The following is a 15,430-nucleotide window of genomic DNA, read 5'->3' as shown; positions in this document are numbered from 1 at the left end:
TGGACATTACACTGTAGTAGGTTTTAAGGTTAATATGGATAAATCTGAGATGTTAGGCTTAAATACGATACCGCTAGAGGAGCAACTTTTACAGCAGACTTTCCCATTCCATTTTGTTCATTCAGCTATCTGTTATTTGGGGGTTATGCTTCCTTGAGATCTGACCCAATTACTCTCCATTAATTATCTGAAATTGGCAAGGGAGATTAGGGGGAATTCGAGTCATTGGAAGGGAATGTGGTTGTGGTGGGGACATATTTCTGTTGAAAATGTATGTCCTACTACGGTTGCTCTTATTTCAACAAAAATTTGTGCACCTCCTCGAACTGGGAGCACATCATTATGGACAGTCTTTGGCATCCCTCAAGTGCTCTATCAGTGGTCTTTCCTCCCAGATAGCACCCTCAGTCTTTCAGAGGAATCTCATTGAGGCAGGAAATTGTTTCGAAGACAGATAGCCGTCTATGTCACTTCATGTATCATCAAACTGTGCAAACAAGTTGGGCCTAATCTGGGCTGTGGATCCTGCCTCTGACCTTGGCGCAGGGATTCGGCTGGAGCTTTGGATATGGGCCATTTCCATCTCTTCAGTTTCTGCAGCTGGAGCTCCCATTCCTCTCACTGCTATTGGTCCTGCCACTGTTGCAGTACCATGTAGATCTGATGGATCTCGGTGGGTGTGGTCTCCCACCAGGAGAACTCCACACAGGCAGGTCCTGCCACTCCTCCTTGCTGAGGTCATCTGGTCGTTCTTGTGTTAGGTCAGGCATATCCGGTGTCTGAGGGCTTCTACCAGTTGCAATCAGCACGTTGCTAATCTCCTAACACTACCAAAAAACAAAACAGGAAAAGGACCCTGTTACTGCTGCACTCGTTCACCATGCTGTGTGTCTGGATGTTACAGGTAAAAGCTCTGAACCGCTCATGCCATACTCAGCTTGACAATCCCACCATGCTGCCACAAAAAAAGGACAAAAGTCTGTCACGAAACGCCTAGCACCCACCTGGGGTTACCCTGAGGCCACCTGAAAGGTCTGCCCAGCACTGCCCATCCTTGCCTGCACTTGGGCTTGTACTCTATACTAGCACCCTCCAACTACTGACTGGCTCCCATTTGCCTCTGGACTAGTCTCTCAGGTTATTCCCTGGTGATTTCTAGGAAACTGGGGCCATACTTCAGGGATCCCACAGTTCCCAGAAAGCACCCACAGACCCCAAAACATGAACCAGGATTCTTAGTCCAGGACAGCAGAGTCAATAAACTAAATAAGGTTTATTGTCACAGAATTTGAACAGTGAACAGAAAAAAGGTGAAATCAGCAAGCAATAATAGGTAACTGAATATGGATCAATTATAAAACTAAACATTTGTTTACTACCTGGGTAGGGCCTGGGGAGTTCAGGAAATATAACTGCTCACAGGGTCTCAGTAAAGAGATCTTTCTCCGTTCCTTGGCTGAGACTGGGGAAAATTCAGTACCTTTAGGCTAGATTTGAAATCCAGGGCCAATCAGAGCCCAGGGCATCAATTTTGAAAATAAATGCCCAGTGATACTGCAGATTGCTTTTCCATAAGCTAAAACTGGAAGGGAGAAAGTCTTTTTCTGCAACAGATTTAAAACTCAAAATAACCGCCATCTGTTAGGAGAAATACACGTCATGAAATAATACAGTTTTCAGGCTCAGAAACCTACTGTTTCGTCACAGGACCCGATTAAAAATTTATTCAAAGATGCTGCACATGAATTTGAAGGTGGAAGCTTTCCTTAACTCATACCTTTTATCAGATATATCTTTGGCTAGGACTTAATTTGGTCTAGTGAAGGATTCTTATTAGGAGGTACATCTTTTTCTAGGACCTGTATTAGAGTGTAGCTCTAAGACAGTGACATTTCAGTTGATCTGAGAACTATTTATGACTTAGGGTTTTGTGTGGGCTTTTCTTTCCCACAATTTTTTAAATAAGAACTCAGACTAAAATGAATGAAATACTTATAACTGAATTTTAAACGGTGGTGTCTGCTAAAGTAGCTTGCTGAGTGGTAGAATGTGGTTGCTGTCCAAGACTGTGTGGAAAATAAAAGGGTGCAGCACAACACTACAAAGGTTAAATCCTTAACATTGGCTGTTAAGGTGCATTCCCATGGGTTCGATAACCTATAGTCCTCACGGACATGAGTCAGATAATGTTTTCAAGTTGAGTGTAAACATGCATGGAAGTCTATCACCTTCATATTCGGTGGTAATATCCCCAAAACCCAAGTAGATTGGCTGGAAGGCAGCTTGCCTATTGGCATGTCATATGCCTGTATTGGTATCTTGTTTCTTTGCTTTTGTTGGCTCCTTTGAAACTTAACAGTTGCAGTTATGTATTTGGATAATTAGATTCAGATCTAAATGTAAAAGTAAACAGCTGCTGTTTTCTCTTTTGTATAAAGAGTGCTACCACATGCAAGTCGGGACAAGGAGCGTGTAAGTGAAGTGTGCAATACTATCACTCAAGTCAGATGTTGTAGCACTTTTATACAGTGCAAAGCATAGGAGCCAACTTTTCAAAATGATTGGGGGTGCTGAAAATTATTTTTTTTTTTTGCAGGTGGTGCATTCCTCCCTCCCTCCCTCCCTCCGAGTTCCAGTCCCTCCCTCCCAGTTCCAGGCTCCCTTCCTGCCCCCTCCCTCCCCTCTCTCTCTCTCCTTTCCCTCCCTCCCTTTGAGTTCAGGCCCCCTCCTCCCTCGCTCCCTTCGAGTTTCAGGCTCCCTCCCTCTGAATTTTAAGTCATCTTACCTCGTTGGGGTTACGGCGGCAGCAGCGGTGAAAAGCGTGCAGGCTCGGCGCTTAGTTCAGTCTTCCCTTCTCTGTCTCTCGAAGGGGGGGGGCCTTGGAACTCGGAGGGAGGGAGGGGGGCCCTGGAACTCGGTTTCCTAAAGGACAAGTCCATAAACCACTACTAAATTAACTTGGGAAAAATCCACAGTTCCAGGAATAACATTTATAGAATGTTTGTACGTTTGGGAAGCTTGCCAGGTGCCCTTGGCCTGGATTGGCCGCTGTCATGGACAGGATGCTGGGCTTGATGGACCTTTGGTCTTTTCCCAGTGTGGCATTACTTATGTACTTTTGTATTTTACATGGAGATTTTCTTGCCAGGTCACCTGATTATAAAATTTAGGTTTTCTTAGTATCATGAGACCAGACATTTCCTCTGCTGTACCACTGCAGTGTTTCCTGATACTGTCTAATGGGCATACTCAACACATTTTAAATGCATCTCCTTCAAAACAAGGAGTGAGAACCCAAGTTAGTGATTCCACCATTAGGCCAGTTTTTAATGTTTTTCATGGGAAGATTTAGAAGCAGCTCTTAATTCTCTACCAGACAATGTGCTTGTACTTACCAAAAACATGTGGGATAACTTTCAGTAATGATGTGAAGTCATAGATTAAAGAAAAAAAATCAGCCTGACATTCTTGATCTGAAGGAGAAATCCAGCACAGAAGCGCAGCCAAATCAATTTGTCACATTTTACTCTTGTTCAAACACAAAAGGCAAAACATCCACATACTGAACTGGACTGAATGTTCTTGTCATTCTTGTTTTTTTTTTTTCCAATAGCTTTGTCCAAGGATTGTGTGTTTAAATGTGTACCAGTTTATTAAATGGTATTCAGATTAAAGGTTAATATACTGTAACTAATGTGTATACCACATGTCTAGTTGTGTAAGGGAGTTCTGTGGTCTCTTTCTTTACCTGAGTAAATATCTGGGATTATTGGTTGTTAGGCGCCAGCTATCTACTATAATAAAACTCACCCTCAACGTTCTGAAGACAACGTTCTGAAGTCACTCAGTCACTCACTGAAGGGTTCATGGATTCATGGTGGTGAAGCCACAACACTGACCATGTCTCTCTGCCCCGCCCTCGCATGACGGACCAATCAGAAAAAACACCCTCAACATTCTGAAACACAAAGGACCATCACAACACCGTTCCCAGGCAACACTAGGCAACGTAAGACGGACCAATCAGAGGAAACTATGTGACAATAAGGGAGGAGCATTCCCCAGCAGAATGGCTCATTATCTGTGCAGCACGGAGAGCACAGAACCACCGCTGGAACGAGAGAAGAATATTCCTGCTGTGGGTATGTGCAAAAATAGACCGGGGGAGGGGGGGGAGAAATTTTTAAATGCCTAATGCCAGTACTGAAGAGTGCCAGAGGGCCTATAGCACAGACTATATTTGGGATCGCTTGACATGGAGTCAGAGGAGCCGGAAAACAACGTGCCCGTCACCATCTGGGTCGTGGGCGAACATGACAAGCTGCGGCCCAGCTGGAAGGATTACCCGCGGCCCAGCCAGCAGCAAACAGCGACCAAGGAAGGGGGAGGAGTACTCCTTCCCTGCCTAGGAATCGCTGGAGAATGGCTGCCAAACTAACGAAACAACCTCACACCGACGCACCACCTCCATCATTCGAAAGGCATCCACTCTTTCTTCAACAGAAATGCAAACTAATAATACAAAACAAACAAACAAAGAATACATGGTTTCTCAGGCGGCTGCAGGTAACTCCCCACCCCCTTCCTCTTCCCCTTTTGCCGAAGCGGCCAAGGACGTGCCCAACCATCCCCAGCCTCAGGCAAGCTGTCTCCCACCTCGGGGATTCCCCGAGCACCCGGAAAAAGACAGCGCTGATTCCTGCAGCGCATAAATGTTCCAGCATTCCCCTGCAACCGGCCTGAAATGGACCAAACATACCGGATCACCCCCCGACGGCCCGAGACCGTGCTCTTCTCCCTTTCGCCAACTTAAAACAACCATCCCCGTCCTCAGGCAAGCCGTCACCCACCTCCAGGATGGCCAGAACCCCAGCCCAATGGAAAAAGATGGCGCTGCTTCCAACAGCACATTTCTCTTCCAGCATTCCCCTACAGCAGCCCTGAAACGGCCAAAAAATACCGACAGACCAAGAACGTGCTCCTCTACCTTCCGCCCATCTAAAACAACACTGCTGCCTCAGCACAACACAAAAAGAAAAAACATGGAAAAAAAAAAACACTCAACAAAGGCTGACCCCCCTACAACCACATTTACATTTCACCAACAGAAAGACCCCCCTCCACAAACCTCCTTGACAGACAAAACCACACACACACAATACAACAGAAACACACCCTCAAAGCCACACACCAATCCAACCCACTTTGCCAGCACAGCACATCCCCCAACCCCCAAGCAAAAAACAAAACAAAAAAAGACACACATCAACAACCTGCACACACACCGCACCCTCACACACTCACACACACGCACACACAAAATAACTCTGTGACACATACACACAAAAAAAAACCACATGCTAGCGCCCGTTTCATTGGTTTCGGAAACGGGCCTTTTTTACTAGTTTATATATATATGGGACAACTGAAAACAATTTTAAAACTGTCTTTCCCATTTTATATGCTAAACAGAAAATGTGCCAACTTGTTCCAAGTTCCAGCAGATCTGCATAAAATAGAGAAATGCCAGATTCTAAAATGGAGGAGCTATAGTTAAGGAACCAGAAATGCTTAGAACATGTTCAGGATCTGCTTCATGAAAACCATAAATAGTTTATATAGGGCACTGTTTACTAAGCCACGCAAGAGGTGTGCTAGCGTTTTTAGCGCATGCTAAGCATTAGCGCATGCTAACTGTGTAGATGCCCATAATATTTCTATGGGAGTCTATATGGTTAGTGCACGCTAATTTTTAACACACATTAAAAACGCTAGTGCACCCTAGCAAATAGGGCCCATAATCTCCAAATTAAAACAAAACAAAAGCCTATAGAATACAGTGTACTCACAAACCGTACAGCAAACATTTTACCAAACTTCATCTTGTAGCAAAATAGCAGAATTTTACAAATTTTTTATTTTTAATGTTTCTTTCTGACCCCACTCTTGTTAATTCCACAACCATTCTATTGTTTTTTTTTAGCAGTTTGCCAATATCTTAATAGTTAATTTAAAAGGTTTTTCATTTTTGTACTATCCATTTTTGCTACAGGATGAGATACTGTTCATAATTTCAAATGTTCTGTAATTGTGATACTATATATTTTTGGTGACTGCATCTTCGAAGGTCTTGCAAGTACATCACATGAAATGTATTTTTCCTTAAAAAAAAGAAGAATAGATCTTAAACTGTGAAGCGCAACAGTAAAGTTGACCTGTTTGAAAGATAAAATTAGCCCTTGAGAACAAAAGCGGGCTAGATCCACTTTGTTACAGTGGGAGATATTGGCCTTCTAAGGTGTGAGGTATACATTTCAGTAAAAGGAACAAGCTGTACTTGAATCGGCTTTAATCTCTTTGTAAATATAGACTTAGCCCAATTGTTTTCCTAAGTCCTTAGGCCATAGAGGTTTCATAGTCAAAATGGTGTAAAAAGTGCACATGGCCCATTTATGCTTTGAAGGGTTCATATTTGACTTGACTATGATTTGGTCCATTGCTATCCTTCACTAATGTGGATGAAAGTTGAACTTACATAAGCTGTAATTTGTGGATGACAGCTTAAACTTACACAAGCTGTATCGTACACAAAGCGATGTAGACCAGGGCTTCTAGTGCATGTACAGCACAAATCAGTTGGAACAGGTATGTATTTAAAAAAAATTGGCATAATTTAGGAAAATAAATAAGGAGTCAAAAATCTGTCCTGTCTTGGGACAAAATAACTCAAAAAATATGATGGCAAAACCAGTGAAAATACAATTTGAAAATTGGTCAAATTGGACCTAAAAATATTGGTACACCATGAAACACAGTCCTTAGGGAATTGCTACTTTCAAACTGCCCCTCCTTAACTCCCAGTCACATAAAAAATTAGCTAACAGACATGCAATTCCATGAGGATGCTCTGTATGCTTTTCCGTATAATATGCTCCCTCCATGCTACCACATTCCTATCCATGTTGGGCTACCTTTTGGTGATTCAGGAGTGTTTCCTTTTGTCCATGGGCAAACAGGATTGCTACAGCCATAAAAACAATGTCACCGTGTTGATGGAGTTGAGTAGAGCCCGACCAAAACTGCTTTTTTCATTTTCAGCTGAAACCACTACCAAAACTGTCTAACCACTTTTGACTGAAACCTGTCATCCGTGCATTTAGAAAATCAGTCTTCCTAAAATACAGAGCTAGTCCTCTTTGTCAGTATTGGTGTCACGGAGAGATTGAACGATAAACATCTTTATCAATGTCCATAGGTTATATGCATTTATGCCGGCATTGACTGAGAGTATCAGCTGTAATTTTTTGAATATACGGAGATATAACAGACGATAATTCAGCTGCTTTGAATTAAAAATAAAATATCTTCCCCGTCATCGTGACCCCTGATGTAGGTGCGACAGCACCGAAACACGGCCCATGTCGGGTCTTTCATGAATAACTAACTGTTTTTACCTGAAGTTGATAATAAAAGAACTGTGCCCTTTTTTTAAGGCCCTTGGTGCTTTTTTTTCTTTGATTGGAGTTTTGCTTGTACTTAGCTCCTTCTTTCTGCTATAACATGGCTACTAATGACCATATTGTAGAAATGGTGCACTAAGTTTTTATTCGTAGTAATCTCACTTCGTCATACAAGCAAAATACAATTTGTATAACCCTCTAAATTTTTATAGCTCTAATAATCTATTTCTTATTCAGTGCACTTAAAATTATATGCCTTCTCCGAAACCCAAGCTACACAAGGTTGTATATTTTGGTGCTCATTTTCAAAGCACATAGACTTACAAAGTTACAGAGAAGCCCTTTTACAAAGCGGTGGTAAGCACAAGGGCTTACCATACACTATGCTGGAACTACCGCTGGCTCAATGTGGCCACCGGCGGTAGTTCCAGCTTGAGCGCGCGCCATTTCCTGTTTTCTGGGTAACTTTTTTTTTTTTTTTTTTTTTAGCGTGGTGGTAATCAGGTATCACCACACGCTGCCCGGTTACTGCAGGAACCCTTGCCACATCAATGGGTGGCGGTAAGCACTCCCTGCCGCATGGCCATGTGATAAGTTATCTTACTGTGTGGCCATTTTTTGGGAGGGGGGGACATTTTACCCGCTGCAGTAAAAACGGCCCCCACTGCTACCACAGGGCCCTTTTTCCCACAGATTAGTAAAAGACCCCATAGTAACCTATATAACTTTGTATCTCTATGTGCTTTGAAAATGATCGTCCACGTCATTTGAAAATATGTAACAAGTGTTAACTAATTGCTTCAATGTTCCATTGTGTTTTCAGTGTCTGAAACTTGTAGAACAAGAGTGGCTTGTCAATAATCCTTTAGGGGCCCCGGTAGAATTTGATAAACCTAAGAATTTATGGGATTAGAGAAACCAGAGACTGAGCTCTCAAACTGGCAAAAACTGCATTCAAGTAATTTGATCCGTTGCTTTGAGAGCAGCTGCTTGCCATCTAGAATTTGAACTTTTCAGTTCTTTAGGGCTTTCCTAGAACTCTGCTTTCGTGGAAAATTGTAGCAAACAAATCTACACTAGAAGGTCACACTATGCTTTTCTTTAGAGGTCTTGTCTCTTATTTCTGCCTAATGATTTGGTGTGTTAATGTTTTGTTGCTTCAGTTTTAAACAAGGTTAACTGTTCTTGCTCCCCAAAGTTTTCATTGAAGCCATAGTTCTTGGTGTTTAGACTTAATAGGAATTTTGGTATGTTTCTGGACTAGTGGGGGGCATTATGGCAGTTATTGGAATTTACTATCCTCTTCAGATACCAGTCTAAATTTCCTAAGAACCAAATGATATCTCTATTAGGAATCAGAGGAATCTGGTTTCCAAGGGGCTAAATGATTCCTGTAACCAGTGCTATGTAAAAGCTTCATATCCCCTAATCAGCTTTAGTAAGTTTCAAGAAGCTTGACTTTCTTTTATCAATATGATAATGCCTAGTGATATGTATGTGTATCGTTTGCCTTTTTTTTTTTTTAAAGAGAGCACATTCCTAGTCGGATAAAGGAAGGTTTGTGTTTCGACTACTCTTACCTACTTTCTAATAATGCCTGTTGTACTTCTGTCTTTCAGGAAATGTCCAACTCTGTTTATTTGGTAATGGAGGTAGGTAATTTACTGTTTTCTATGGTTCAATTTATTTTGAATTTAATATAGCAGTTCATTTAAAATTCACATAATTTAAGTGCAAACATTTAGTTGGAAATTTCAACTGCAGTCTCAACCATATAAATTGCAAAAGTCTTACTTTCAATGCCCTTCCACGTAATTTCTAAATTGTTGGAATGGTATCAGGTCACAAAGTGAACTGTGAATTCTGCATACATTGAGAAAGGTGAGTCTGATCAGTGATCCACACTATATTTCAGCTAAACTGTTGTAATGCCCTGCCCATTGATCTGACCGCAGTTCATACCAGCTCCAATTAATTCAGATTGCCATAGCATGATTGAAAAAGGTGGCAAGAGGCGTGACTATGTCTACCAATGCCTTAAAGGGTGAAATTTAATACTGTCTCTTATCTTAAAGGACCTCAGAAAGTAGGAGATCACCTAGATCTCTCTCAAGTCTTTAATGTATGTGATGGTGTAGCAGGCAGTCGCACATATCACTTCAGGAATAGTTTGCTGCACAATCTGTAAGACCAGTTGTACATACCTTATTTTGCAATATATAACAATTTTACCCTCAGTTTAACCACCAGCTTTAGTTATTCCAGTATCTTAGTCGTATCCATCTTTCCTATTTGCTCCAATTGCACATGCTCCCCTGCAGACACTTAAAATATTTCATTGTATTGTGCTGACATGGGATCATATTTGTTATGAGTGTTCTACTGTTCCGTTTTGATGACACACTTTCATTGCTATTACTATAATTTAATTTGCCTATTTCCAAGTTTACCCCCCCCCCCCCCCATTCTTATTTATATGTAACACTGAGGACTCTTTACTATAGTTATAATGTAAGTTGCCTATATCAAGCTACACATTATAAACCACCTTGGGTGAATCTCTTCATAATGGCAGTTAATAAATCTTAAATTGTTAAATTCTAAATTTCAAGTAGCTAGGCCAAGAAGACAAATTTTTAGACATTTCTACTGAAAATGTGTAACGTGTTAGAAATATGCTGTGAATTACAAAACTAGTGTTCTTTCCTTTTAATAGTATTGCAATGGTGGAGACTTGGCAGACTACTTGCAAGGTAAAGGATTTCTTTGTTTTGTTACTGCTACTTAGTTTTGCTTTATCTTATAGTTTACGAGATTTGTTTCAGCTCTCTCTACAGATCTTCTCTTTAGGGATTTAAATATCTTTTTTTAGAAAATGATGCTGCAGTCTTATCCTTGTAAGAGCAATGGTCATGAGCTTGCCATTTTATCAATTTTATGTTGCGACTAGGGGTACTGCTTTTCTTTTTCATGAGGCTGAAATTGTATTTTATATTTATTGCAAATTTTTCTTTAAACATACAGTAAAACCTCTTTTTACAGAAAAAATGGAACAAAGTACAAAAAGTACATCCTATCATGGGGCTCATTTTCAAAGCACTGAGACTGTAATTAACTTTGTAAGTCTAAAGGCCCTGTTTACTAAGGTGCGCTAGCATTTTTAGCGCACACTAAACACTAGAGACACCCATATATTTATGGGTGTCTCTAGCATTAGCACACACTAATTTTTTGCATGTGCTAAAAATGCTAGCGCGTCTTAGTAAACAGGGCCCTAAGTGTTTTGAAAATACGCCTCCGTGTGTTCTTTTATACCAGTCCACTGTTCAGGAGGGGGGGGGGGGGGGGGGGGGGGGAGGAAGGCACAGTTCCAGGCAACTATCTCTTAAAATAAACACGAATCATGAAAGAAAGCTGCTGCAAACTATACATAGTACAGAGTAGATATTAATGGGCATTCACCCCCAAATTCTATAAATTCTCAATGCCTTATCCTTTCATTGCAATATAACAATTCCAGGAATAACATGTATAGAATGTTTGTACGTTTGGGAAGCTTGCCAGGTGCCCTTGGCCTGGATTGGTCGCTGTCGTGGACAGGATGCTGGGCTCGATGGACCCTTGGTCTTTTCCCAGTGTGGCATTACTTATGTATTTATGCTAATAGTAACACTCCAAACCACGTTCTTCCTGTCTCGGATACCTTGAAACTGCCGGGAGTCTCAATTGATCAAAATCTTACCCTAGAAAGCCACGCAAAAAATGTAACAAAGAAAATGTTCCATGCAATGTGGAAACTTAAAAGAGTTAAATGTTTCTTCCCAAGGGAGGTTTTTCTCAACCTGGTGCAGTCAATGGTGTTAAGCCATTTGGACTATTGCAATTCCATTTATGCCGGATATAAAGCACAAATCATTAAGAGACTTCAGACAGCCCAAAACACTGCAGCCAGACTCATATTTGGAAAGGCGAAATATGAAAGTGCCAAACCCCGCAGAGAAAAATTACACTGGCTACTATTAAAAGATCGAATTACATCCAAAATCTGTACCCTGGTCCACAAAATTATTCATGGTGAGGCCCCGACATATATGTTTGACCTCATTGATTTACCAGCAAGGAATGCAAAATGTTTGTCACGTACTTTCTTGAATCTCCATTATCCGAATTGCAGAGGACTTAAATTTAAATCAGTTTGCATCTAGTTTCTCCTACATTTGTACGCAACGTTGGAATGCACTGCCGAATGCCATAAAAACAACACGATTTGGCAGCCTTCTGGAAACTATTAAAGACTAACCTGTTCAGAGAGACTTATCAAAAGGACCCTTCTTAAAAACAGGACATCAGAACTGTACCAGAATTAGTTAACATTGAATTAGTTTGGTTACTTTATCACATTGTCATTATTGAACGCTTTTCACTACCCTTGATTTCAGCACCTGAAATGTATTGATTACTGATTTTATTCTAATTTACTGTGCACTCTGTATACTCTGATTGGAACATTCTTCTATATTTCTTATTCTGGAAATGGGGATCGCCACTACGGTATTTGTAAGCCACATTGAGCCTGCAAAGAGGAGGGAAAATGTGGGATATAAATGGCTATAAAACTTGCAAGCGCAAATTTGGACACACACAATTGAATAACGAGCCATTTAGTGTTAATAATTAGGCTTTAACAATTGGTGGTAGGTAATTAGCATCAATTAAAATTACACGTGGCGCCAAAAAGGGGTATGTGACCTTGGGAGGTTCATGGGCGGATCGGGAGGGTTCCTTTTAATTTATGCATGCTATTATAGAATAAGGGAGATCTGTGCTTATTTTAGGTGCAGGGATTTACACAAGGGTTTAGTTGGTTTAAATTGTCACACCTAAAGTTAGGCGCGGTTCCCAGCATAAACACTATTTTTTAAAAATTAAACAGGAAGTCTTTTTATTAAAGTTTGCACATGACAAAGCAAAGGAGTATGCAGTCTCAAAAATGTACAATATATACAAATGTTATATTAGAACACAAAGTACTTCTGTATTTATGAAAGGTTTTACCATATCCCAATCAAAAAAAAGTCCAGAAAAGGAAACTTGATATTCTCAAATCCAGTGCTAGGAGTCATACACAGCACAGAATACTAAGGGAAACCACTCTGTTAGTCCACATTCTTCAAGTTACCCCAAATTTGCTTCCAGCATGATTTGGATTTCCTACAGGTGGCAGTCAGCTTCTCCATCTTGTAGACATAACGGAGTTTCGCCCTCCATAGGTTCATAGAGGGAACACCTGGGTGTAAACACTATTTCTTGGCATCAGCTTCACTGTGCTGAACCAATGGGTGTTATCCTTTTGTGCTAGCAGATGGAAGTAGAGAAAACTGAATTCTGCCAGTGACATCATTAGCATATGCTATGGTACTCCCTAGAACAATCCAATATTTTTCTCTACCTTCAGCAGATGGTAGGTTATGCTGATGGTGTTCCTGTCCCTGGCTTAGCTCCATTGAAAATGACTTGCTTAGCTGTTACTAGAAGAACTTTGATTATTGAGAAATGTTGCTGCTCCTCAGGATGAGGGGGAAGCTAGAAGTGTGATGGGAAGGTAAAATAAAAAGCTTGTATATTTGAGTAGGACTGCAATTTGGAAACACATGATCAAACTCATTTCAATAAAATGATTATGGCAAGTGCAATACGCTTCCTTTACCATTTTGGGACTACTTATAGAAGCTGCTTGTTTAACTGTGATATTTTCTTATGGATTGTTCCTTTTGATTATGTCCTGGTTTACACAGGTCACTTGGGGCTGAAGGGGATGTCTTCTGAGACATATATCCTTCAGTGATGCTTTTGGTTATTCATCTTCTGATGTGCTCAAGGCGAGAAACATAGAAACAGAGAAAAATGAAGGCATATGGCCTATCCAGTCTGCCTAACCTTCCTCGTCCTTAGAGATCCTATGTACTTATCTCAAGTTTTCTTGAATGTATATACAATCTTTGTCTTCACCGCCTTCGCCAGGAGACTGTTAGCAAATTCACTACCCTTTCCATGAAGTATTATTTCCTTAGGTTGTTCCTGAGTCTGTCCCTTTCACCTTCATTCTATGCCCCTTTATTCCAGAGCTTCCTTTCAGTTGAAAGAGACTTGCTTCCTGTGCAGTTATGCCACATAGGTTTTTAAACGTTTATATAATGTTTATATCGCATCTCCCCTCTCCCACCTTTCTTCCAAAGTATACATATTGAGATCTTTAAGTATGTCCCCGTACTCTTTATGACATAGACCACTGACCGTTTTAGTAGCCATTCTTTGGACCATTCTGTTTGTTTTTGAAGGTATGGTCTCCAGAGCAGGTCTCGCCTGAGAATTATATAGAGGCATTATCAGCTCCTGCTGGCCACCCCACTCCCTATGAATCCAAGTATCCTTCTAGTTTTTGCTGTCACCTTTGCTGCCTTTTTGGCTACCTTAAGATAATTGCATACGGTCACACCCAAGTCTCGTTCCTCTTTCATGCACAAAAGTACTCCACCCCCTAAACCATGCTGCTCTCTTGGGTTTTTGTAGTCCAAACCATTGACTCTGCTTTTTTTTTTTTTTTAAGTATTAAATTTAGCTGCCAAATTCTGAACCATTCGGCTTTGCTGGGCCCCTCATCATGTTATCCATACCATCAGGAGTGTCCACCTTAGTGCAGATTTTAGTATCATCCACAAAGAGACAAACTTTACCAGACAACCCTTACACAGTATTGCTTACAAAAATGTTAACAACTGGTCCAAGAACTGAACTTTTTGGCACGCCACTGGTAACATCCCTTTCCTCAGAGTGAGCTCCGTTTACTGCTACCCTCTGTTGCCTTCCACTCAACCAGTCAGTCACTTTAGGGCCATAGGTATAACAATATATTTTTTAAATGAACATCAAATAAAAAACAATTTGCTAGCTGCTCAATACAAAAGCTAAACCACAGTTTAATTTATATGTATAAAAAAAAGCAACTGCAGCAGTAACAGAAATAGAAAATAAAACATCAATCTGCCAAAGACAGGAACTGTCTATGGCAGTGTGGCACAAGTTAGGATCAAATGCTTAAAGAGAATGTCTTTATTTATGGAAGGACAGACAGTCCTTTCCTAACTGAATCTTCTTAGGAAACGTAGGGGCCCTTTTACAGAGCGGCGGTAAGCCCGCCGATGGTAGTCCCGCCCCAAGCACATGCGCTATTTCCAGGGGGAAAAGACCCCCCCCCCCCCCCCCCCGGAAATGGATTGCACGACGATATCTCAGCGGTAAGGGCTCCCTGCCGATAAGAGTTCTCTTTCCGCATGGCCATGTGTGCTAGGGGCTTTTCCTTAGCATCCCTCCGGACCGGCCCAGGATTGGACTGATGGGTTGTGCTCGCCTTCCAGCAGGTTGGAGACTGAGAAAAAACTCTGACTCTAGCGAGCCAATAGGAGCCCTGGTCATGTGACCCTAGCCTCAGTATTTTCTCAGTCTCCCAGCAGGTAGGAAGTGAGCCCATTAGTCTCTCTTTCTAGATTTATAATTCTTTTAGTATTCTTTTATTCTATCTTTTTCTGTGCCACAGGAATTCTTATGAGGCTTGTTAGTGTTTTGTCAGCTTATTAGCTCAGCCTCAGGGGTGTATACTCGGGTGCCCCGGGTCACTCCCCCTTTTCCTCCCCACCTCCCTCCTATTCTTCAATTTGCTAAGGGAAGGGTTCCTCTTTTGGTTAGCAAAGAGGCTTTACCTTTGGGAGAGGCAGCCAGCTTAAAATTACAAAAGTTAAGCACTGTTTCCCCATTGTTTTAACGAGCAGGCGGCTCTGTTTATTGTGTGGGGTGTCCATGTTGTGTAGCTGCTCAGCAAAAAAAAAAAAAAAAAAGCAAAGGTTTTGATTTTTCATCTCCTTACTTTCCGTTTTCAGTGGGGCATTATTCCCTAGCGCTGGTTTGGTCAGCGG

At 41.3% G+C, this 15,430-nt stretch overlaps 1 protein-coding gene across 4 annotated transcripts in view; it reads left to right on the top strand.

Annotated features, from left to right (window-relative positions):
• Positions 1-15,430, top strand: part of ULK2 (unc-51 like autophagy activating kinase 2) — a 219,040-nt gene that overhangs the window by 27,933 nt on the left and 175,677 nt on the right. For all 4 annotated transcript variants that reach the window (XM_030222096.1, XM_030222094.1, XM_030222095.1 and 1 more), the window contains exons 4-5: positions 9,080-9,112; positions 10,177-10,213. In XM_030222096.1, coding sequence (XP_030077956.1) covers positions 9,080-9,112; positions 10,177-10,213 — 70 coding nt within the window. The remainder of the gene's footprint in view (positions 1-9,079; positions 9,113-10,176; positions 10,214-15,430) is intronic.

Source organism: Microcaecilia unicolor, chromosome 13 (genome assembly GCF_901765095.1).
Source record: "Microcaecilia unicolor chromosome 13, aMicUni1.1, whole genome shotgun sequence".
NCBI classification, from domain to species: Eukaryota; Metazoa; Chordata; class Amphibia; order Gymnophiona; family Siphonopidae; genus Microcaecilia; species Microcaecilia unicolor.
Note: the sequence above shows the minus strand (reverse complement) of the source record. Positions and strands in the feature narration are given on the sequence as shown.